Source organism: Microtus oregoni, unplaced genomic scaffold (assembly GCF_018167655.1).
Source record: "Microtus oregoni isolate MIOR12 unplaced genomic scaffold, Mior012 000006F_ref0000085, whole genome shotgun sequence".
Lineage (NCBI taxonomy): Eukaryota > Metazoa > Chordata > Mammalia > Rodentia > Cricetidae > Microtus > Microtus oregoni.
Window position 1 is genome coordinate 56387839 of NW_024543065.1, and position 22114 is coordinate 56409952.

The 22114-nt window shown below is 51.6% G+C and overlaps 1 protein-coding gene across 3 annotated transcripts; it reads left to right on the top strand.

Moving 5' to 3' along the window:
- The first annotated feature begins 307 nt into the window (after positions 1-307).
- Positions 308-16347, top strand: Lrfn1 (leucine rich repeat and fibronectin type III domain containing 1). 3 transcript variants are annotated; one of them, XM_041654719.1, is made up of 5 exons: positions 308-446; positions 2881-2913; positions 6188-6242; positions 6935-8362; positions 14676-16347. In XM_041654719.1, the coding sequence occupies exons 4-5, from the start codon at positions 6972-6974 to the stop codon at positions 15574-15576; spliced, it is 2292 nt and encodes a 763-aa protein (XP_041510653.1). In that variant the 5' UTR covers positions 308-446; positions 2881-2913; positions 6188-6242; positions 6935-6971; the 3' UTR covers positions 15577-16347. The 3 variants fall into 3 exon arrangements, with proteins under 3 accessions (XP_041510653.1, XP_041510654.1, XP_041510655.1); XM_041654720.1 differs by lacking the exon at positions 308-446 and adding an exon at positions 531-738; XM_041654721.1 differs by lacking the exon at positions 308-446 and adding an exon at positions 1331-1934.
- Positions 16348-22114: the final 5767 nt, after the last annotated feature.

Here is a 22114-nt window from a genome sequence, read left to right on the forward strand (position 1 = left end):
CACGAAACAGAGTAGAACACAGTCTTGCTTCCAGGTGGCTTACCAACATGGTCTGGGGTCTCAAAGAAGGTAAGACCCGCCACTCCGAGGGTGTGATGGAGAGAGCTGGTGTGTGTGTGTGGGGGGGGGGGGGGGGTCAAGAAGCCGCTGGGGCGTGGTCTGGAGGGACAGAGGTGGGGCCGGGGCCCAAGCTGGACCACAGTGGAGAGGGGGTCTGCGGCGACCTGGGCGTGCGTGTGGCCGCCCCACCTAGGACCGGCGCCCCTTCCTCCCCTTGCGGCGGCGACGCGGAGGGCGGAGCGCGGCAGCGCGCGGGAGGGCGGGCGGGAGGCGGGCGGGAGGCGGCCCCGCGGCACCGCGCCCCCTCCCCCGGCCCTCCCCCCACCATGGCGCGGCGCGAGGCGGCGGCGGCGGGGCCGGGCCCCGGGCCCCCTCCCCCGGGCTGGGTGAGCGCGGCCCGCGGCGGTCCCCGGGGCTCTTTGGAAGCGGCGGGCGGGGGCGCGGGGACGAGCGTGCCCGTGTGTCCGCGGCGCTGCGGCGGGGCCCGGCGTGCGCCCGCCCGCGGCCCTGTGTGTGCCCGGCGCCCAGCCGGTGTGGCCATCCGGGCGTGTGCGGGGCCGCGGTCGGCCGTGCGTGTGCATGTGTGCATGTGTGCGTGTGTGCGCGCGTGTGTCCCACACACTCCGGGGCGCCGGATCTGGGGGGCTGTGGCGCGCCCGTCCGAGGGGCTGTGTGCAGGTGTGTGCGGGGGCTGTGCGCCCAGGTGTGCGGGGCTCCCAGTGGGCCTGTGCGCGCGTGCGGCTGGCTGCGTTGGGGGTCTGTGTCCGGCGGGGTTGGATGTCCATCCAAGGGGCTGCGGAGCCGGGTGTGTTCGCTCGGGTGTCCATCCGTGGTGTGTGTGTGTGTGTGTGTGTGTGTGTGTGTGTTGGATGCGGGTTGGATGTCTCCGAGGGCGTGTGTGTCTGTGTGTGTGTGTCAGGTACCCTGCTGGGGTAGGGGCTGAGGCTCAGCACATAGTGGGGCCAGGCCTCTGTATGGATGGGGGGACTTGGCTGCTCCCGCGGTCCATGTCAGCTGGGGGGGTCCTCAGTGATCCTTGGGGGAGACGGCCATGTCTTCCTCCTCTTCTCCGTCGCTGGTTGGGGAGGGGGATGGGAGGCCGGGAGGTGGACAGATGGAGGGATGAGAGGCCGAGGGGATGGACAGATGGGCCCTGGGGTGGGGGGTGAGGGGTGGAGAGTGGAGGGTGGCGGTGAAGACCTGGCCCTTTCCACCCCACTCCACCCTAACTCCCCCACCTTCCGGGTATCTGCAGATAGGGCCTCAGTTGTCTATATCTTGATGACAAGGCTGGGGAAACTCTAGGGGTTGCTGGTGGCAGAATCTTTTGGGAACTGGGCTTTGGGACTCAACCCCTTCCCCTCCCTATGAAGTCCCACCTGCTGAACTATGAACTTTGACCCTGGCTTGTACCTGGTTCTTTTGGGGGCGGGATGTAAAGGGTGTTAGAATGTGTTTGGCCTGGGAAGTAGGTGGGGCAGGAGTTCAGGGCCGTGAGGACCCGGTGAGGACCGGGTGGCAGCGACCCTGAGTGTGGAGCTGTTTGGGCTGTTGACTGTGCTTGTGCTTTGCTATTTTGTGTGCATTTACAAGTGTGCTAGTTTCTCACGGGACTGTGGTGTGAGTGTATCTGTGATGCGTGAGCCTCTCAGAGTGGCTGCAAAGTGCCTGTGTGCTTGTTCACGGCTCTCAGCTTTGTCAGTGTGTGCCCGTGCTAAGGGTTTTGTGTACATGTGTGAAGTGTGTGTCTGCTGTACCTGTGTGTGTCTGGTGGTGCTTTTGAAGCTTCATGGCTGCACAGTGGGAACATGTGAAGTTGCATGAATGTTTCTAGGTGTGTAAGAGTGTGCACCTATGTATCTTTCATTGTGCAGGTGAGTCTTGTGTTTGTGAGCCACTGTGTGTTGACAAGGGTGCAAGAGCTATATAGATGCAGATGCCTGGCTCTCTGTTAAGGGGCATATAGGTCTCTCTGTATCTGTACATTTGTGAATGTGTAAGGGAAACTCTCTCTCTTTCTGTATGTCTGTGTATGCAGTCCTTGAGGGTGTGTGTCTCTCTTGGGAGTCCGCTTCTACTCTAGTCTCTGGGGATCAGGTGCTGTATGTTTAGGCATGTATCTTGCACCTGTGCCTTGGGCACAAGATTGACCCTATTTCTGGGTCTTAAGTGTGGCCTGTGTATAGCATGCAAGGCATAATCTGTGGTCCTGGAACTCAAATGTGACTGTATCCTGGGCTCCGTGCCCTGGAGGGTAGGGATCAGCCAGACTGAGGTGATGCCCCTGTTACCTTGGGTTAGGGCTCACATGCATTTGGTATAGGCTCACCAATGTTGATGTGGATTCAGATGTGACGGCATGATAGAAACCGCCTGACCTCTGCGCTCTGGGTGCCACTCAGGTCTTGGAAAATGGGGAGCCCATTTGAGAACTCTTGAGTTCTAAAGGATAAGATGTCTAGTCCAGGCTCCTGGGGCTCAAAAAGAGAAGCCTGGGAATTTAGAATTCTTGGGCTGCTAAGAGCGGTGGGTAGATTCCATACACCAGAAAACTGATGCAGATAGGGGAGGGGATAAGGGGCCAGCGCTTCTGAGACACCAGAGGGCAAAGCTCAACATCTTGGACTCCTGGGGTTTGGCTCAGTCTCCAAAGGTTTGGACATGACTTTTGGGTCCCTCTAAGAGTCTGAAGCTCCTGTGTCAGGGAGCCTGAGAAAGTGATCACTGTAGGGTTTCCCTTGACTCAGATGCTCTCCAAGCTAGGCCTCAGCAACTAGAAAGAAGCTGGAAGATGCTGACAGTGGTTTTGTTCCTTTGCAGGTACCGGCCCAGGCCCTGACTTCTTGAAGAGAGGTAAGTATAGTGTCTTGGGCTGGGCAAGGGATGTGGGGTGATAGCACCCATTGCAAGCCAGCGCAGGCCCAGAGCTCTACCTAAGTGTATCTAAGTGCAGAATGCCACAGTGTCCAGGGAGGCAGGGGCCCACTCCCACTTAAGTCACTGAAAATTGTAGTTGGGTAAGAGTTCATCTCATGCTGGTTAGGAGGTTCAGAGGGGCCCTATGTCAGGATATGACATCTCTCAAGATAGGTAAGGGGGTCATGAAAATGGGGTCCCACTTTATCAGTAAGGGTTCATAAATGTTTCTAGGTATGGATTAACCCCTGCCAGTATGGTGATACAAGCCTATCATCCCATTACTCAATGGGCCGAGGCAGGAGAATTGTGAGTTTGAGGCCAGCCTGGGCTACACAGTGAAACCCAGTTTCAGAAAAAGAAGGAGGAGAAGAGGAAAAGAAGGAGGAGGGAATAGTATACTTGTAGAGCACTTGCTTAGAATCCATTAGTGAGGGACTAGGGGTGTGGCTTAGCCCATAGCACATTTGCTTAGCATGCACAAGGCCCTGAGTTTCCATCCCCAGCATCTCACACATACACACAATGTTTGTGTCATCTAACATTTATGTAGCATGTATATAGTCTAAGGATAGGCTAAGCATGATATTATGTGTGTGTGTGTGTGTGTGTGTGTGTGTATATGCTGTTCTGGAACTCACTTTGTAGACCAGGGCTGGCCTCGAACTCACTGAGATCCGCCTGCCTCTGCTTCCCGAGTGCTGAGATTAAAGGCGTGAATGCATTACCACTGCCCAGCTACTAAATACTTTTACTGAACCCTCTCCAAGGCCATGTGAGGTAGCCAGGTGTCATCATTGTCACAAATGAGTACAGGGGGCCACAGAGGGTGATATTGTTTCATCCAAGTAACACACAGCTGGGCGTTGGGGTGTGAACCCTCGCAGAGGGATGGGCTTCTGACCCCAGGTGCTACAGTGCCTTCCGGTAACAGATGGCTGTCTTCACTGCAGCTGTCCTACCTATGAGTCTGCTGCAGCTGTACAAGGAGAAACTCTATGCTTGCTTCAGAGAACAGGGTTCTGGGCCTACAGACCCAAAGCAAGCAGGTGCCTACAGGGCTGCCAATGGTGGAGGCTCACGTGCCAGACCTGGGCCTCAGTACAGAATGGCAACCTAGAGGGAGAGGAAGGCAGAATGGGGGTGGGGTGCTCAGAGATATTGGGCTGCCCTGGCCCTGCCTCAGTCTGTTTCTTTCTTCCCCTGTTTTGTCTCTCCAGCTCTTTCCTCCGCTGTCTCTCCCTTCCTCCTTCTCTGTCTATCTCTGGTTCAATCTCTTTGCTGTGTTTTCTTCTTCACTGAGATTTTTTTTTTTATTCTTTGTTCAACTGTTACCTGCCTTTTCCTCTCTTCCTTGGTTTCTTGAGACTGGGTCTCCATATGTAACCCAGGCTAGTCTACATCTTTGAACCTCTTGAGTGTTGGGATTAAAGGTGTCTGCCACCATACCTGGCTGTCCCCTTTTTGCAGTGCTGGGGAGGGAACCCAGAACCTCAAGTATGTTAGGCAAACATGCCACCACTGAGCCACACCCCTAGTCTCTCTTGGCTGGATTCTAGGCAAGTGCTCTCCCACTGAGCCACGCCCCCAGCTCCTCATTGGGGGATTCCAGACAGGGGCTCTCCCACCAAACCACGCCCCCAGCTCCTCATTGGGGGATTCTAGGCACATGTTCTGCTGAGCCACACCTGGAGCCTACTTCACTTGGGATGCTGCTTTGTCTTTTTGCCCTGCTCCCTTTCAGTGGCTCTCTGTCAGTCCATTCCTCCCCACTTGGGCCCTTCTGACTCTCTCAGCCTTTCTCCAACTTTCTTGGTCCCAGTCTTCTTCCCCTGGGCTAAAAGATCTAGGTCACACATGGCCCGCAGATTCTTGGAGGTTGGTCAGCAGGGGCTGGGGCATAGGGCAGGGTGGGAGGAAAATAGCTTCAAGGACGCCCCCTTCCCATCCTTTCCTCTTTGCCCCCCTCCTACCGCCCACCCTGTGTTGTGATGGGAGCTGACACGTCGTGGGTTGCAGCTGCTGGAGGGGGAATCCCCGCTGGAAGGTTTTGCCCGAAGCAGAGGCATAGTGTGTGTACACGCATGCGCCTCTGGGCATGTATGGGCCTCCTGTGTACTTACTGTTGATACCAGTCACCTCCTGCTCAGGAGCTCAGCTGAACCTAGAAAGAAACTGTACTCAGAGGAGGTCTTCCCCAGACTGATGCTGATGCTTTTTTCTTAACCTTTCCCACCTTTTCTGTTCTGTTGTTTTTTTTTTTTTTTTTTTTTTTTTTTTGTCCATAACATTCATGGAGTGCTTACTGCGTGCTGGGCTCTGTCTGTACTCAGTGGTTCCCATGCATACACTCAGTGAAGATGTTATTGTCTTAGCATATAAAGTCCTGAAATTTTAGCCTGTCCCGGTGTGGTAGCATGCTCCTGTGATTCCAGTACTTGGAAGGCTGAAGCAGGAGGATCAAGACTTCAAAACCAGCCTCGACTGTATAGCAAGTTGTAAAAACAGGGTGTACTGCATACTATCCTGTATTAAAGAACAAGACAGATGTGGTGGATAGGCCCTTAATCAGGCAGGTGGCTCTCTGAATTCAAGGCCAGCCTGATGTACATAGTGAGACCTTGTCTCAGTAACAACAAAACTTACTACTGGGGAGATTTGTGAGTTCAAAACCAGCCTGGGCTACATAGTAACACCACCACGCTGCAAACAAGTGAAAAATAACAATGAAAACTTAAAAATGGGAGAAAAATAAAGAAATTATGGCTTAGGTATGGGAATCATTACTGCGGTCTCCTAGAGTTAGTAAATGAGAGAACCAAAATTTGTGCTCAGATATCTTTGATTGTAAAGCACCTGTCAGCCAGCAAGATGGTCCATTAGAGAAGGAGCTTGCCGCACAAGCTTAGCAACCTGTGTTTGCTTCCTGGGAGCCGCATGAAGGTGGAGTGGAAGAACCAGTTCCACAAAGTTGTCCTCTGACCCTGCCACACATACGCAGTATTAATAATATTTAAGATGATAGCACCCACTCTTCGCATCACACACAGTTCTGTGTTTGTATGGGTTAGGCACTCAGTGGTGTTGCAGGGAATAATTTTTAGTATGTGTTAAACCCATTGTACGTGGCAGGGCCTGTTCTAACAGCTGCACTCGTGAGTGTACATAATTCTCACCAAAGTAAGGCCTGTTTCTTCTCTCCATTTTACAGATGAAGAAACCGAGATTCAGAAAGGTTCAGACACGTGCCCGAGGTCGCACAGCTAGTAAGTGTCACAGCTGGAACTCGAACTAAGAGTGTCTGTTTGACATCCTTGGTCCTAAGTTTCGGCCAACAGTGATTTGAGAATATTTGGTGGGCTGGGAGGTTGTGGGCAATTGGGGAACTCTTAGAAGCATGGCAGGTGGAGGGTAGATGACTTCAGAGTAACGCAGTGGTGATTTGCCAATTACTATGGAAATTTTGTAATCAGATCTGGGTGTTTTGGCCCAGATCTGTAATCCTAGCACTTAGAAGGCAGACACAGGAGGATCATGAATTCAAAGCCAACCTGGGATGCAGTGATACTTTGTCTCAGAAAAAGAAAGGCTAGGTGGTGGCCTGGCGTTTAATCCTAGCTCTTGGAAGGCAGAGGCAGGCTGATCTCTGGAGGCAGAAGCAGGCTGATCTTAGTGAGTTTGAGGCCTGGGTGTTCAGGCCAGTCCAGGCTACACAGTGAGACCCTGCCTCATAAATGAATGAATGAATAAATTTTTTAAAAAGTGGTCATGTATGTCAGCTGCTTTGAAATCTGTTGTTCAGAACTCATTCATTGGAAGTTAAAGGATCCAGTTTGACTTTCAGCAGCACATCCCAGGGTTTCAGGGGTATCGAACCAGGTAGCCTGGTTGACTATCTTCCCAGGGTTTCAGGGGTATCAAACCAGGTAGCCTGGTTGACTATTTTCCTCCCCTCCAGGTATCACCTCCCGCTTCTCCTGCCTTCCCCCTGCACCATGGCTCCAGGGCTCTTCTCGCCAACACCTGCTGCTCTCCCCTTTCTGCTGCTGCTCTGGGTAGGGGCATCTCGCGGCCAGCCCTGCCCCGGTCGCTGCATCTGCCAGAACGTGGCACCTACGCTGACCATGCTGTGTGCCAAGACTGGCCTGCTCTTCGTGCCACCCGCCATTGACAGGCGCGTGGTAGAGCTGCGGCTCACTGACAATTTCATTGCGGCTGTGCGTCGTCGAGACTTTGCCAACATGACCAGCCTGGTCCACCTCACCCTGTCTCGCAACACAATTGGTCAGGTGGCAGCCGGCGCCTTTGCTGATCTTCGTGCTCTCAGGGCCCTGCACCTCGACAGCAACCGCCTGGCAGAGGTACGCGGAGACCAGCTCCGGGGCTTGGGTAACCTCCGCCACTTGATCCTCGGCAACAATCAGATCCGTAAGGTGGAGTCGGCAGCTTTTGATGCCTTCCTGTCCACTGTGGAGGATCTGGATCTGTCCTACAACAACCTGGAGGCACTGCCGTGGGAGGCGGTGGGTCAGATGGTGAACTTGAACACCCTCACGCTGGACCACAACCTCATTGATCATATTGCAGAGGGTACCTTCGTGCAGCTACACAAACTCGTACGCTTAGACATGACCTCTAACCGTCTGCATAAACTGCCCCCCGACGGGCTTTTCCTGAGGTCCCAGGGTGGTGGGCCCAAGCCACCCACCCCACTGACCGTCAGCTTTGGTGGCAACCCGCTGCACTGCAACTGTGAACTGCTCTGGCTGCGGCGCCTGACCAGGGAGGATGACTTGGAGACATGTGCCACGCCCGAGCATCTCACTGACCGCTACTTCTGGTCCATCCCGGAGGAGGAATTTCTGTGTGAGCCCCCGCTCATCACGCGGCAGGCAGGGGGCAAGGCCCTGGTAGTAGAGGGCCAGGCTGTCAGTCTGCGCTGTCGGGCGGTGGGTGACCCTGAGCCCGTGGTGCATTGGGTGGCACCTGATGGGCGGCTGCTGGGGAACTCCAGCCGGACCCGGGTCCGTGGGGATGGAACGCTGGATGTGACCATCACCACCTTGAGGGACAGCGGTACCTTCACTTGCATAGCCTCCAATGCTGCGGGGGAAGCCACTGCGCCGGTGGAGGTATGTGTGGTACCTCTGCCACTGATGGCGCCTCCGCCTGCTGCCCCACCGCCTCTCACTGAGCCTGGTTCTTCTGACATCGCCACACCAGGCCGACCTGGTGCCAATGATTCAACCACTGAACGCCGGCTTGTGGCTGCTGAACTCACATCCAGCTCCGTGCTCATCCGCTGGCCGGCCCAGAGGCCAGTGCCTGGCATCCGCATGTACCAAGTGCAATACAACAGCTCTGCGGATGACTCTCTGGTCTACAGGTGAGTGGGGTGCTGCTGCCCCGGGAATTCCTCTCCATCCTGCCCCCTGATCCATCTGCTCATCCCTCTCATTAACCTTGCTTAGACGGGGCTTTGCATAGATATGTAGTTGCCTCCTTTTCTGCTGTGCTGTCTTTGTGTTTCTTGAACTTAGGAGATGTTTGTGGAAAACAATGTGAGCCAGTGTTGGGCTGGGCTGAATTATAAAAGTGACCAGGGCCTGGTGCTTCAGGCTTCTGATCCTAGCCTTTGGGAAGCTGAGGCAGGAGGATTGCAAGGACAAGGCTGGCCTGGACAACTTGGAGACATTCAGTCTCAAAATTTTAAAAGTAGAAAAAAGAGGACTGGAGTTGGAGCTCAGTTATAGGGAGATAGAGCCCCTGCCTAGAATCCCCCAGTGAGGAGCTGGGGGTGTGACTCAGGGGTAGAGCCCCTGCCTAGAATCCCCCATTGAGGAGCTGGGGGTGTGACTCAGGGGTAGAGCCCCTGCCTAGAATCCCCCAGTGAGGAGCTGGGGGTGTGACTCAGGGGTAGAGCCCCTGCCTAGAATCCCCCAGTGAGGGCTGAGGGTGTGGCTCAGTGGTAGAGCCCCTGCCTAGAATCCCCCAGTGAGGGGCTGGGGTGTGGCTCAGTGGTAGAGCCCCTGCCTAGAATCCCCCAGTGAGGAGCTGGGGGTGTGACTCAGGGGTAGAGCCCCTGCCTAGAATCCCCCAGTGAGGAGCTGGGGGTGTGACTCAGTGGTAGAGCCCCTGCCTAGAATCCCCAGTAAGGGGTTGGGGTGTGGCTCAGTGGTAGAGCCCCTGCCTAGAATCCCCCAGTGAGGGGCTGGGTTGTGGTCCAGTGGTAGAGCCCCTGCCTAGAATCCCCCAGTAAGAGGGGCTGGGGTGTGGCTCAGGGGTGGAGCCCTGCCTAGAATCCCCAGTGAGGGGTTGGGGTGTGGCTCAGTGGTAGAGCCCCTGCCTAGAATCCCCAGTGAGGGGCTGGGGTGTGGCTCAGTGGTAGAGCCCCTGCCTAGAATTCCCAGTGAGGGCTGGGCATGGCTCAGGTGTGGAATACCTGCTAAGCTGGGGAGGCACTGAATTCCATTCCCAGTACCATACAACAAATATCTCACGGGGTTCATGGACAGCATCACTTGCTCTCCAGAGGCCTCTCATCATGAATTCCATCAGTTAAACATTATGGCACATAAAACATACGTGTTTATGGTTATGTTTCTATTTATGTCACTAGTACTATTCCAATCAGATACATTATAGAAACAGAAAGCAAAAAGCATGAGAAAAATAGAAAGTAATGTTCTAGTTTGGTTTCTATTACTGCAATAAACACTGTGACCAAGACAGGCGGTGGTGTCTTTAATCCCAGCACTTAGGAGGCAGAGGCAGGCGGATCCCTGAGTTTGAGTCTGGTCTACAGAGTGAGTTCCAGTACAGCCAGGGCTACAGAGAGAAACCTTGTCCCAAAGCAACAACAAAACATAATAAAAAACACTATTGCCATCAAAAACCAAACCAAACCAAACAAACAAATCCCACCCTGACCAAAAACAACTTGGGAAGGAAAGGGTTTATTTTTTTGTCTTACAGCTCTAAGGCCACAGTCCATCACACTCAAGGCAGGAACCAGGAAGCAAGAAATGAAGCAGAGGCCATGGAGGAGTGCTGCTTACTAGCTTGCTCCCTATGCTTTCTTATACAGTTCAGGACCTCCTGCCCATGGGTGGCCCCGCCCACACTGAGCTGGGCCCTCTCATTCCATGTCAATCATTAGTCAAGAACATGCCCCCCAGCCTTCCCTACAGACCATATGATGGGAACATTTTCTCTGTTGAGGTTCCCAGGTGACCCTAGCTTGTGTCAAGTTGCCAAAAGTCTAATGTGTACTCCCAAGTTCCTTCCGCATTGTCTGAGGTAGAACAGGCCTAGCGCGGATAGCTGTCAGCTGCTTTCCTCCATTGCTCATTTCGGCTCAGCACTGCACAGGGCCCTGACGGGTGCGGCTGTGGGTTATAGAGGAGAAAAGAGAAGGGTAAGCTAGAAATGCACAGAGATTAGTTCATATATTATTTATTATTATCTGAGACAGGGTTTCTCTGTGTACCCCTGACTGTCCTGGAGCTCACTATGTAGACCAGGCTAGCCTCAAACTCACAGATATCCGCCTGCTTCTGCCTCCCGAGTGCTGAGATTAAAGGTGTGCGCCACCACCGCCCAGCCCTGAAAATAAGAATTTATAAAGAAATAATTACCTACCTCGCTTCCATCCTTACCTGGGAGACAGTAGGTGTTCAATATGTGTGTTTTCTGAATACAAAGGTCAGCTCTGAGGCAGACATGGTGGCACATGCCTGTGATCCAAGCACTTGAGGGGCTGAAGCAAGAGAATCTTCCGCTCAAGGTCAGTCCAAGAGCTACACAGCGAGATTTTGTCTCAACAAACAAAACAATTTAAAAAAAGGCAGCTTATCTGCTTCCAATGTGACCATGGGTACCTGGGTGCCGAGGAGTCCAGTGGGGCCTGAGCCCTGTGGTCTGTCCATCTTGGTAGTGTGTCGGCATGGCTCTCAGCCACAGACCCTGGCACACAGCAGGAATGACACACAGAGGGCACTTGGTAAAAGGCTGCAGGCTGCATAGACACATCTTGTTTGCCCTCCTTGTGCACTGTAGATGGCTGCTGAGTGCCTAGCCCCATGCTTCTCTTCCTTTGGGTTATCAGAGGGTCTAGAACTATTTCCCCATCTGTGGTCGTCCCAACAACTTGAGTGTTCTCAGCCCTTTACAAAAAAGTCTGTCTCTTGGCCGCCTCTGCTTGCCAGGGGCCTCTCTTTCCTCTTGGCTCTGCTTGTCTTGGTTTTGAGACAGGCTTTCACCCTGGTAGTCTAGACTAGCCTTTGACGGTGTAGTCCCAGGCTAGCACAGAATTCTGGATGCTGAGATTTCAGGGACTATACCAAGTGCACAATTCCTCCTTTTGCTTCTGGCTGTCAAGCACTGATGACATCGTTGACTCTCTCATGTGCCCTCCCTAGATAGATTAGACTGACCCATTCTTACAAGCAGTCAGCAAGCCAAGACACCAAAGAGAAGCCTTCATAAACTATGTCCAAGGCTGTGGCCGTATTTTACTTCCAACTTTGCTATGAAGCAGTTGCCATCACTCCATTTATTTCATTTGAAGAATTTAAAGTTACTTTTTCTTTTTGTGCGTGTGGCTCACTTAACATTCTTCAACTTACGTTTATTTGTGTGTGGGGGCTTTCGTGTCATAGCGTGCATACAGCGATCAGAGAACAGCTTGTGGGAATCAGTTCTCTCCTGCCACCATGTGAATCTTGGGGATTAAACTCTGGTTGATAGGTTTAGTGGCAAGTTTCCTTACCCACGGAGCCATCTTGCCAGCCTCTATTTTATTTTATTTTATTTTATTTTAATTCATTCATTTCTTTGTAGTATTGTTGATTGAAACCAGGCCCTCACACATGCTAGGCAATCTGTAATTCTCCTAGCCTTTTACTTGGGAATTCTAGGCAGGGGCTCTACCACTGAGCCACTCCCCAACCCTCACTGGGGGTTTCTAGGCAGGGGCTCTACCACTGAGCCACTCCCCAACCCTCACTGGGGGTTTCTAGGCAGGGGCTCTATTACTGCATCCCAGCCCCTCACTGGGGGATTCTAGGCAGGGGCTCTACCACTGAGTCACACACTCAGCCCTCACTGGGGGATTCTAAGCAGGGGCACTACTATACCCTCCATTCTCTTTCTTTTCAGACCCAGAACTTGAGGTGCTGTGGGAGAGATCATTTGCTCTCAGACGCAGAAAGCGGCAGAGCTATTTTTCATGTGCTTGAACGCACACTTATTGAATACCTAGTGTTTGCCAGGCAGGGATGGAGGGGAATGGATGATGCATATCTGTCAGTCATTCAGATTGTGTGTGTGTTTCCCCATCTCTCTTCTCTGCTCCTCTCCGATCCACAGTCACCATGTGACAGGGTGGGAAAACGTTTAAAACTCAGCCTGTTAGCAGCTCTTGATGACCCCAACCTGGGCAAGTTCCCAGGACTCCTCTTTTCTCCAGAGGGCCTCAGTTCTGCCCTGCATCCTCCATTGTAGATGCTGTACATAGACCAGCACTGCAGGAGTTAACTTCCTCTCTGCAGCCATGGGCTGAGGTGACAGCCAACGAGAAGCCTGCCTGGCTGCTTGCTCTGGTCTGGCAGCCAATGAGAAGCTCGTGGGCTCTGGCTTTCTTAAGGAGCCAGTGACTGTCCTTGAGAAGGGGGAAGCCCCTAGCAACTGGTTATCTGGGGAGAAGAAACAAGGGAATCTAAGCCTCTGGCAGAGAAAAAGGGAAAGTTAATTCAAGAAGGAAGTCAGGGCAGCTGGAGGTGGGTGGCCTATAACAAGCAAGGAGCCTAATGAGAAAATCAAGTGCCTTTTTGATACAGTGGGACCTATGCTTGAAGTCGTGGAGTGAAGGGTAGTGGCTGGTGACAGGGACCTTCATGGTGGGGGTCTCAGGACCAAGGCTGGCAGGCCTGTGGAGCTCTGACAGGTAAGCCAGGGCCAGGGATGAGGCAGGACTTTTAAGAAGGGCTGGGACTTGTTCTCTGGGGTCTCAAACAGAGGAAGAGGTGGAGCTCATCCGCGGTTAGCCACTCAGGTCCTTGGCAGGAGAGAAGAGTTTGTGGGTTTGGGTGCTGGGTGTGCCACTCAGGGTGCACTTCACACTCCTGGGTTCCCCGAGGCTGGAAGTTGCCAAAACAGACTGTGCCGAGATACGCTCATCAACAAAAGAGAACAAAGTCTGGGAGGGAGTGCCCTAAAGTGGATCAAAGAGGAATATAGAGAGGGTGCAGCTGGTGAGATGGCTTAGGGGGTCAAGATGCTTTCTACTGAGTCACACATGTCCCTGGGACACACATGGTGGAAGGAGAGAGCATACTCCTGCAAGTTGTCCTCTGACCTCCTCTTTACACACGCGCGCGCACACACACACACATTAATAAATGTGATTTAGATGAGGTCAAGGCTGCTAAGGATGGTATTGCTGTAGACTAAATGTAATTTATAAAGAGAGAGAGATATGAAGAAGAGGGTAGGTAGCCTTAGAATGGGAGCCCACAAGAGCTGCTAGCAACATGATGGGATATTAGCTCCTGGTGAGGTCCTTAGCTTTAGATAATCAGGTTTTAGATGTTAACTCATCCATTCCCCATGCTGTCACTGGGATGTGGGGATTCTTACTGTCCCCATGAGAAATGTTAAATGATGCACAGAGAAGTTAAGACACTTGTGTATGGTGGGGGTGGGGGCGCAGAGAAGAGATCCTATCCAAGAGTTGTGACTCCCAGATGTTTAACTGAAGAATTTTGCTATACAGTGTACCTCATTTGAGGAGACTGGCCTATAGAAAAAAAAAAAAGAAAAGGAAAGAAAGAAAGAAAAAGGAAGAAAAGAAACCCATGCTTCTTAGTCAATTGTAGATGAGATTTGGGGAGTATGGGTCAATGAACTGATTTCTGGAATTCTGGTGGTACAGTGATTGTCATAAACATAACAGCTGGTTGCCTCTAGAGGAGCTGTCTCAAGGTGACTCGAAGGGACACGACTTGTAAGCCAGAGTACAATTAGAAGGGGAATGAATGGGAAATTGTAGCTGAGGTGCTTGGGAAACTGAGCTAGGAGCCAGAGCTTTTACCCAGAGCTGGGGCATATTCTACAGCATGCCTTCTCCCGCAAAGGCAAGAATGTATATCAAGGTGGATATGGCTGGGAATGGAGCTAAACTGGTAGAATGCTTGAAGGAAGATGGGGGTCTGATCCCTACCTCACAAAACGAAACCAAACAAACTAAGAGGACGTGGAGGTGCATGTCTGTAAGCCTGAGATCTCAGCATTCAGGAGGTGAGACAGGATGAAAACCAGGGACCGAACGTTCAGCCATTGCCCTCGCAGGGATAAGCCAATTATTGACGTCAGTATGCATCTGAAGGAAGGAAGGACATGTAGATTAGAAGGAGTGGCCACAACACTGAGCTCCTTAAATGGTAGATATATGCAGATGACAACTGTCCACCCTGGGAGTAGAGAGTCCCAGTAGGTGATGCTCAAGGTAAGTCAGTCTGAAGGCGGAGCATGTAGATACGGGGGCGTGGTCCTGAGTCGCGAACCAGAAAGGCTGACTTTATTGATGGAGGAGGGCCTCAAATGGCTGCTGTAGACACCAGTAGCATTGTTTCCCTTGGTCGGGGCATAAAGTGATGGGGTGTGGTTAAGATCCGTCCTGATCCCACCCCTTTCCGCAGGATGATTCCATCTACCAGCCAGACCTTCCTGGTGAATGATCTGGCGGCTGGCCGCGCTTATGACTTGTGTGTGCTGGCAGTTTACGACGATGGGGCCACCGCTCTGCCGGCTACCAGAGTGGTGGGCTGTGTGCAGTTCACCACGGCGGGAGATCCCGCACCGTGCCGCCCGCTGAGGGCCCACTTCTTGGGCGGCACCATGATCATCGCCATCGGGGGCGTCATCGTAGCCTCGGTCCTCGTTTTCATCGTTCTACTTATGATTCGCTACAAGGTGTACGGCGATGGGGACAGCCGTCGTATCAAGGGCACGTCCAGGTCGCCCCCTCGGGTCAGCCACGTGTGCTCTCAGACCAACGGAGCCGGCTCGGGCTCGCAGCAGCCCTCAGCCCCACCGGCTCCAGACCGCTACGAGGCTCTGCGGGAGGTGGCGGTCCCTGCAGCCATTGAGGCAAAGGCAACCGAGGCGGAGGCGACTTCCACTGAGCTAGAGGTGGTGCTTGGACGCTCTCTGGGTGGCTCGGCCACCTCGCTGTGCTTGCTGCCCTCCGAGGAAACTTCTGGGGAGGAATCTAGAGCTGTAACTGGTCCTCGAAGGAGCCGTTCGGGGGCCTTGGGGCCTCCAACTTCAGCGCCCCCGACGCTAGCTCTGGTTCCTGGGGGAGCCCCGGCCCGACCGAGGCCACAACAACGCTATTCCTTTGACGGGGACTACGGAGCGCTGTTCCAGAGCCACAGTTACCCGCGCCGCGCCCGCCGGACAAAGCGCCACCGGTCCACGCCACACCTGGACGGGGCCGGAGGGGGCGTGGCCGGGGAAGATGGAGACCTGGGGCTGGGCTCCGCCCGGGCACGCCTGGCCTTCACCAGCACCGAATGGATGCTGGAGAGTACCGTGTGAGCGGCGGGCGCACGGGCACCGGGACGCCTGTGGGGCCGCACTTAGTTGCCCAGCCCGGCTGGATGCAGGGAAGGCTGGAGAGAAGGGATGCGCGAGGGGCGGGGCCAGCCGCAGTCAGGGCCGAGCCCACTCGAGTCCATGATTGGAGGTGGGCCGCCGGCCTCTCCCACTCCACTCCTCCGCCCCGCCCCCCGCGCGCTCGCGGACCTTGCCGGAGCCGGTGCCTTACACAGCGAAGCGCGGGGAGGGGCGGGGCCCCCCCACACTGCAGCACTGAGACACGAGTCCCCTCCCCCACCTGGGACCCTGGGGCAGGGGCGAGGGGCCCATTCCTTGTATCTGGCTGGACTAGATCTCATTCTGCCCCGCGGCGGCCTCCAAAGCCTCCAGTCCCCAAGACCCCAGTCCCCTCCCTGGTCCCACCTAGTCTGGTTTGGAGGAAGGGGCTCCTCCTTCCTCCTCTCTGTGTCCTCGTTATTTCCTGCCCACTGTCGTCGGTCTTTCCGTACTTGTCTCCCTTTTTTCTGTCCCATGGTCGTCTCTTCCTCCGACCGCCGTTGATTTTTTTAGTTTATTTATTTTTTGTCCTGTGTCCTTGTCTCTCCTGATTCCCTCTGCTCACCATCTCCCGGGCAGGTCCCACAAAGGACCAGACTCTTCCCTCTGCCTTCCTCGTCCCCACAACAAATCCCCACACAGACAAAATCCAAAAACCAAATCCCTCTATCGGAGCCGGGACCCTCCGCCGCAGCAGAATTAAACTTTTTTCTGTGTCTGAGGCGGCTCTGCTGACCAGTGTGTGGTGTGTGTGTGTGTGGTGTGCGCACGCGCCTATCTCGGGGGAGGAGGACTCTGAATCAGACTGAAGAGAACACGACAGTGAGGATCGAGAAACTGGCAGGCAGACTCGGAGGCGGGAAGTAGCAAAAAATGACTGACAGGTGGCCACTGTGTGGGTAACCTTTAAACCAACCAATCCTCACAGTAATCCTAGGAAGTCGGTACCGTTAGCTCACTCTGCAGGTGAGGACCCTGAGGGCAGGTGGGTTAGACAACATGTCCCCGCATAACCAGAAAGGTGGAAAATTGAGATGAGTTTATTTAATAGTAATTTCAGCTGGGCATAATGACCCTTACCTTTAATCCTACAACTTGCAGGGCAGAGGCAGGCGGATCACTGTGATCCCGAGTCCAGCCTGGTCGACATAATGAGTTCCAAACCAGCTAGTGCTACATAGTAAGTCTATCTCAAAACAACAAAAAAATAATTCCATATAGTATTTATTTACTTATTTGGTGTGTGTGTAAAACATGTATGTGCTGGTACACTCATCCATATGTGTGAATGGGGAGGTAAGAGGTACATGTTGGCTATCTTCCTCCGTCATTCCCCACCTTATTTTTTGGGGCAGTCTCTCACAGGATGCATCAATTTGACTAGACTGTCTGGCCAGTGAATTCCTGGGTTCTCTGATATTCACTTCTGCCTCCAGCACTGGAGTTATAGATGTGTTATTTATGTGGGTTCTGGGGGTCTTAACTGAGGTCCCCATGTTTGCATGACAAACATTTTACCAACTGAGATATCTCAGGTACATACACACACCTATATATACATACAGGAGTTTGTGTATGCTTATATATGTGTGTATATATAGTTTTTGACAGGGTCTCCTATGTAGCACTGAGTTTCTCTGAAAACCCCCTATAGAGGGTGGGTTAACCTCCCAACTTTGTGATTTTCTTGCCTCTATCAAATGCTGGGATTGTGGGTTTGCACTGCCATGCCTAATCTCAGACTGGCTTCAAATGTGTGGTAGCCCCCCTCTGTCTCTGCCTCTTGAGTGTAGAGGCTGTAAGCATGCAACATCACAACCAGCAGGGTTTTTTGGGGTTTTTTTTTGACAGGATCTTGATATATGTAGCCCAGGCTGGGCTTGAACTTTCAGCTGTCCTCCCTTAAACCTCTGGAGGGCCAGGTGTATGGGTATATATCTTGGGGAAAACAGATTTAACAGTGAGGGTAGAAATTGGGCGTGGGGGAGCATGCCCATAATCTTAGGTGGTAGAAGCAGGAGAGTTAGGAGTTCAAGACTGTGCTGGCAAGTTGGCTCAGTGAGTAAAGACACTTGCCACCAAGCCTGGCAATCTAAATTTGACCCCTGGGATCCACGTGCCATAGCAAATATACACCCCCAACAAACAAGTAAACAAAAAATGTTTTTAAAGTTCAAGACGAGGGGCTCTGTGTTAAGAGCACTTGATAAATCTCATGGAGAGCCCAGGTTTGATCCCCAGCACCCACATGGCAGCTCTCCAGTTCCAGGGGATCCTGTGTCCTCTTCTGGCTTCCATGGACACGTGTGTGATGCACGGGCACACACACGTAAATCAAAAATTTTAAAGAATAGAAAGTTCAAGGCTATCATCTACATGCAGAGTTTGAGACCAGCATGCGGCTACATGAGACCCTGATTTTGTCATTGTTTTGGTTTTTTGTTGTTGTTGTTGTTGTTTTTTTTTTGCTTGCTTTTGCCAAAATAAGTAAAGAATGAAAAGGCAGGTGGATTTGGCCAAGATGACACACCTGGACTCCCAACTACTCAGGAGGCTAAGGCGGGATGATTTCTTGAGCCCAGGAGTTTGAGGCCAGCCTGGGCAACATAGCTAGACACTGTCTCAAAACTGCAAACATCAATAACAGTAAAAGGCAGACGGACCGATTTCTGATCCATCCTCAACTTTAAGCCCTTTCAGCTGGGCAGTTACCGCCCCTCCTGGCTGCCCACATTGTGGAGGATAGATATCCATGGTCCTATTTTACAGACAGAAGGCAGAACCAGAAGAAAGGGAAGTCTCTTGTCAGAGGGCTCCACCCTGGTCTGCTTCCCATGAAGGAAGTGGAATTGGCAGTTTGCCCCCAGAGTTGTGTCTGGAGGCTGAGGAATGGCTTCAGTGACCCTAGCTGAACTTGAGCCTCCAAAGCCAGCTGTTAAGGGAGTAGAACTCTACTTACCTGTGTGAGCAAGAGGGAAGGTAAGTGAAGCAGGGTCTGCTGGAGCAGTGGAGGGTGATGGAGGAGGGGCTCACTAAAGACTGAGAACTTGCCTGGGGAGGCCAAAGTGGTTTGGGGTATGGTAGTGGCTCTGGGCATCTCAGTCTTTGCAGATACCTTGCTATGAAAACTTGTTCCTAATTCTGGGGGAAAATGAAGAAGGCTTCCAGCCAGCCAGGGGCCCCCTGAGGCCTGGGGAGGAGGAAAGCAAGACAGAAATAGAAACAGAGCCAGAGGGAGGAAGCTGGTCTGGGCAGAGAGGGTGGGAGGTAGCAAGGACAGCAGCTCTGGAGAATTCCAGGCCAGGTGGATCCCTCACCCACTGGCCCAATATACATATCACTCACAGTGATACCTAGGTATGGCGTGCTCCCACCAGCTGGGCCCTGTGCTCACATATCCTGCCTAACATGTGAGTCAGTACAGCGTGATGAAAGGTGGTTTCTCCCGTAAGAAGCAGGCTCACGATATGTAGCTCTGGTTGCCCTGCAACTCATGGGTGGATAAGCTTTACTGAGCATGTACCTTATGCCTGACCCAGGGGAGGAGCCTTAGCAATGAATAAAATAGATGAGCTGCTAGGCATGGTGGCATATGCCTGCAGTTTAGCACTTGGGAGGCAGAGGCAGGAGGATCTCTGTGAGTTTGAGGCCAGAGAGTTCCAGGACAGCCAGATTGTTACACAGAGAAACCCTATCTTGAAAAACAATAAAATAAAAATAAAATAATATAAAATAAAATAGGCCACAAAGAAAGAAATGGTCCTGGTGGAGCAGGTCTATGATCCCAGCACTCAGGAGGCTGAGGCAGGGGGATCGGAAGTTTGTCATCATTTGCTACATAGTAACTTTGAGGCCAGCCTGGAGTAATTGTTTCCTTCTTCAATATACAAAAAAGAGAGACATTTTTCATTTGTTTTTCTCCTTTCTGCTTAATTTATTGGTTATGAAGATATGAGACTTGTAATTTCCACAGCCATTTTGTAGCCATGCAGCACTGAGAATAGAATGTAAGACTATCATTAGTTTTTAAAGGAAGGTAGAGGAAAACACAGGAAAACAGGTCTATGACAAACCCCTAGACTCCAAATAGTCACATGACACCAGAAGGTACTGATATTTTATTTATTTTTATTTTATGTGTATGGGTGTTTTGCCTACATGCCTATCTGTGTACAGTGTCTGTGCTTCGTGCCAGAGGAGGCCAGAAAAGGAACTGCAGTTACAGATGGTTGTGAACTGTTGCCATGTATGTACTAGGACTCGAACCTGGATCCTCTGGAGGAGCAGCCACTGCTCTAAAATATGAAGCTACCTCTCTAGCCCCATAACAGAATGTTTCAGATATTTAAAACGTATTAGCTGGATTCTCTTGTCATCTACCCCCAGCCCCAGTGTCTCACTATAGAACCCTGGCTGACCTAGAATTTCCTACTTGAACTCACTCGCTGAAATCCACCTGCCTCTGCCTCGAAAGTACTGGGATTAAAGGTGTCCACTAACTATGTCAGGTTTTTGGACAAGATCTTATGTAGCCAAGGATGGCCTTAAATTCATGATCCTTCTGCCTCTACCTCCAAAGTGCTGGAATTATAGGCATGAACCACTGTACTTGGCTTTTCTTTTTTTTAAAAATATTTATTTATTTATTATGTATACAATATTCTTTCTGCATGTATGCCTGAAGGCCAGAAGAGGGCACCAGACCTCATTACAGATGGTTGTGAGCCACCATGTGGTTGCTGGGAAATTGAACTCAGGACCTTTGGAAGAGCAGGCAATGCTCTTAACCACTGAGCCATCTCTCCAGCCCTTGACTTTTCTTTCTTAAACTACATACACCCATCCATCCACCCACCCATCCATCCACCCATCCACCCATCCATCCATCCATCCACCCATCCATCCATCCACCCATCCATCCATCCATCCATCATCCATCCATCCATCCATCCATCCATCCATCCATCCATCCAGTGTGTGTATGCATGTGGTGCATGTGGAAGACAAAGAACAACTTGCATGATTAGTTTTCTCCTTTCCACCTTCTGAGTCCCTGGGATTGAATTTAGGTCATCAAACTTAGTGACAAGTGCCTCAACTCACTGAATCATCCCACCAGCTCTTTATCAATCATCTATCTATCTATCTATCTATCTATCTATCTATCTATCTTCTATCTATATATCATCTCTCTATATATATTTTCTATCTATCTATCTATCTATCTATCTATCTATCTATCTTCTATCTATATATCATCTCTCTATATATATTTTCTATCTATCTATCTATCTATCTATCTATCTATCTATCATCTATCTTTCTACCTATTTACCTTTATATCAAATGTTATTTCTATTTGTTGATTTTGTTTTGAGACAGGGTCTTTCAACATGGCCTTGGCTGTCCTGGAACTCACTACATAGACCAGCCTGAGCTACAACTCACAGAGACCTGCCTGTCTCTGCTTCCTGAGTGCTAGGATTAAAGGCGTGCACTACCACCACCCAGCTTCAATTTTTTTAAGTGTGTGTGGGGTGGGTGTGCACATGAGTGTAGTGCCCACAGAAGCCAGAGATGCTGGATCCCCTGCAGATTCGGTTCCAGACAGATGTGGGTCCTGGAACTGAACTTGGGTCCTCTGCAAAAACAGCAAGGGCCCTTAACAGCTAAGTTATCTCTCCAGCTGCACCCCAACCCCTCAACTCCCCACATCATCATGCCCCACAGTTCCACAGAATCTTGGGGGAAATTGTGATTTTATCAACTACCAACAAAGTAGTTGTCTCTATCCATCTATCTATCTTTCATCTATCTATCTTTCATCTATCTATCTTTCATCTATCTATCTATCTATCTATCATCTATCTATCTATCTATCTATCTATCTATCTATCTGAGTTTCACTATTTCCATATTTTGATGATAGAAGCGATACACTCTTGGGGCTGGAGAGATGGCTGGCTCAGGTGGTAAAGTGCTAGCCCCACAAGTATGAGGACCTGAGTTCGATTCTCCAGAGTGGAGGGAAGTCAGGCATGGCGGCATGTGCTTGTAATCCACCACCAGGGATGCAGAAATGGGAGGGTCTGTGGTGTTCACCGTACAGCTAGCATAGCCTAATTGACAAGCCACAGGACAACTAGGAAGTAAAACAAAGTGAGGTGGACAGCCATTGAGGGGTGGCAGCTGAGGTCCTTTGTCGTCCAGGTGCACTCACACAGAAGCACATCTACATTCACATGAACACACACAAGCACACATATATAAGCAAGCATGAAGTTGCAAGATCCGTGTACAATAGAATGTTGCCCTGACCACCTTACCATCTCTCTGCTTTTTTTTGAGATATGACATCAAGTTGCCCAGGCTGTGTAGCTTTGGATGACTGTGAACCGCTGATTCTCAGGTCCTCACTTTCTCAGGGCTGAGATTGCAGTCATGCCCCACCATTACACCCAGAATAATACACATGTTCTTT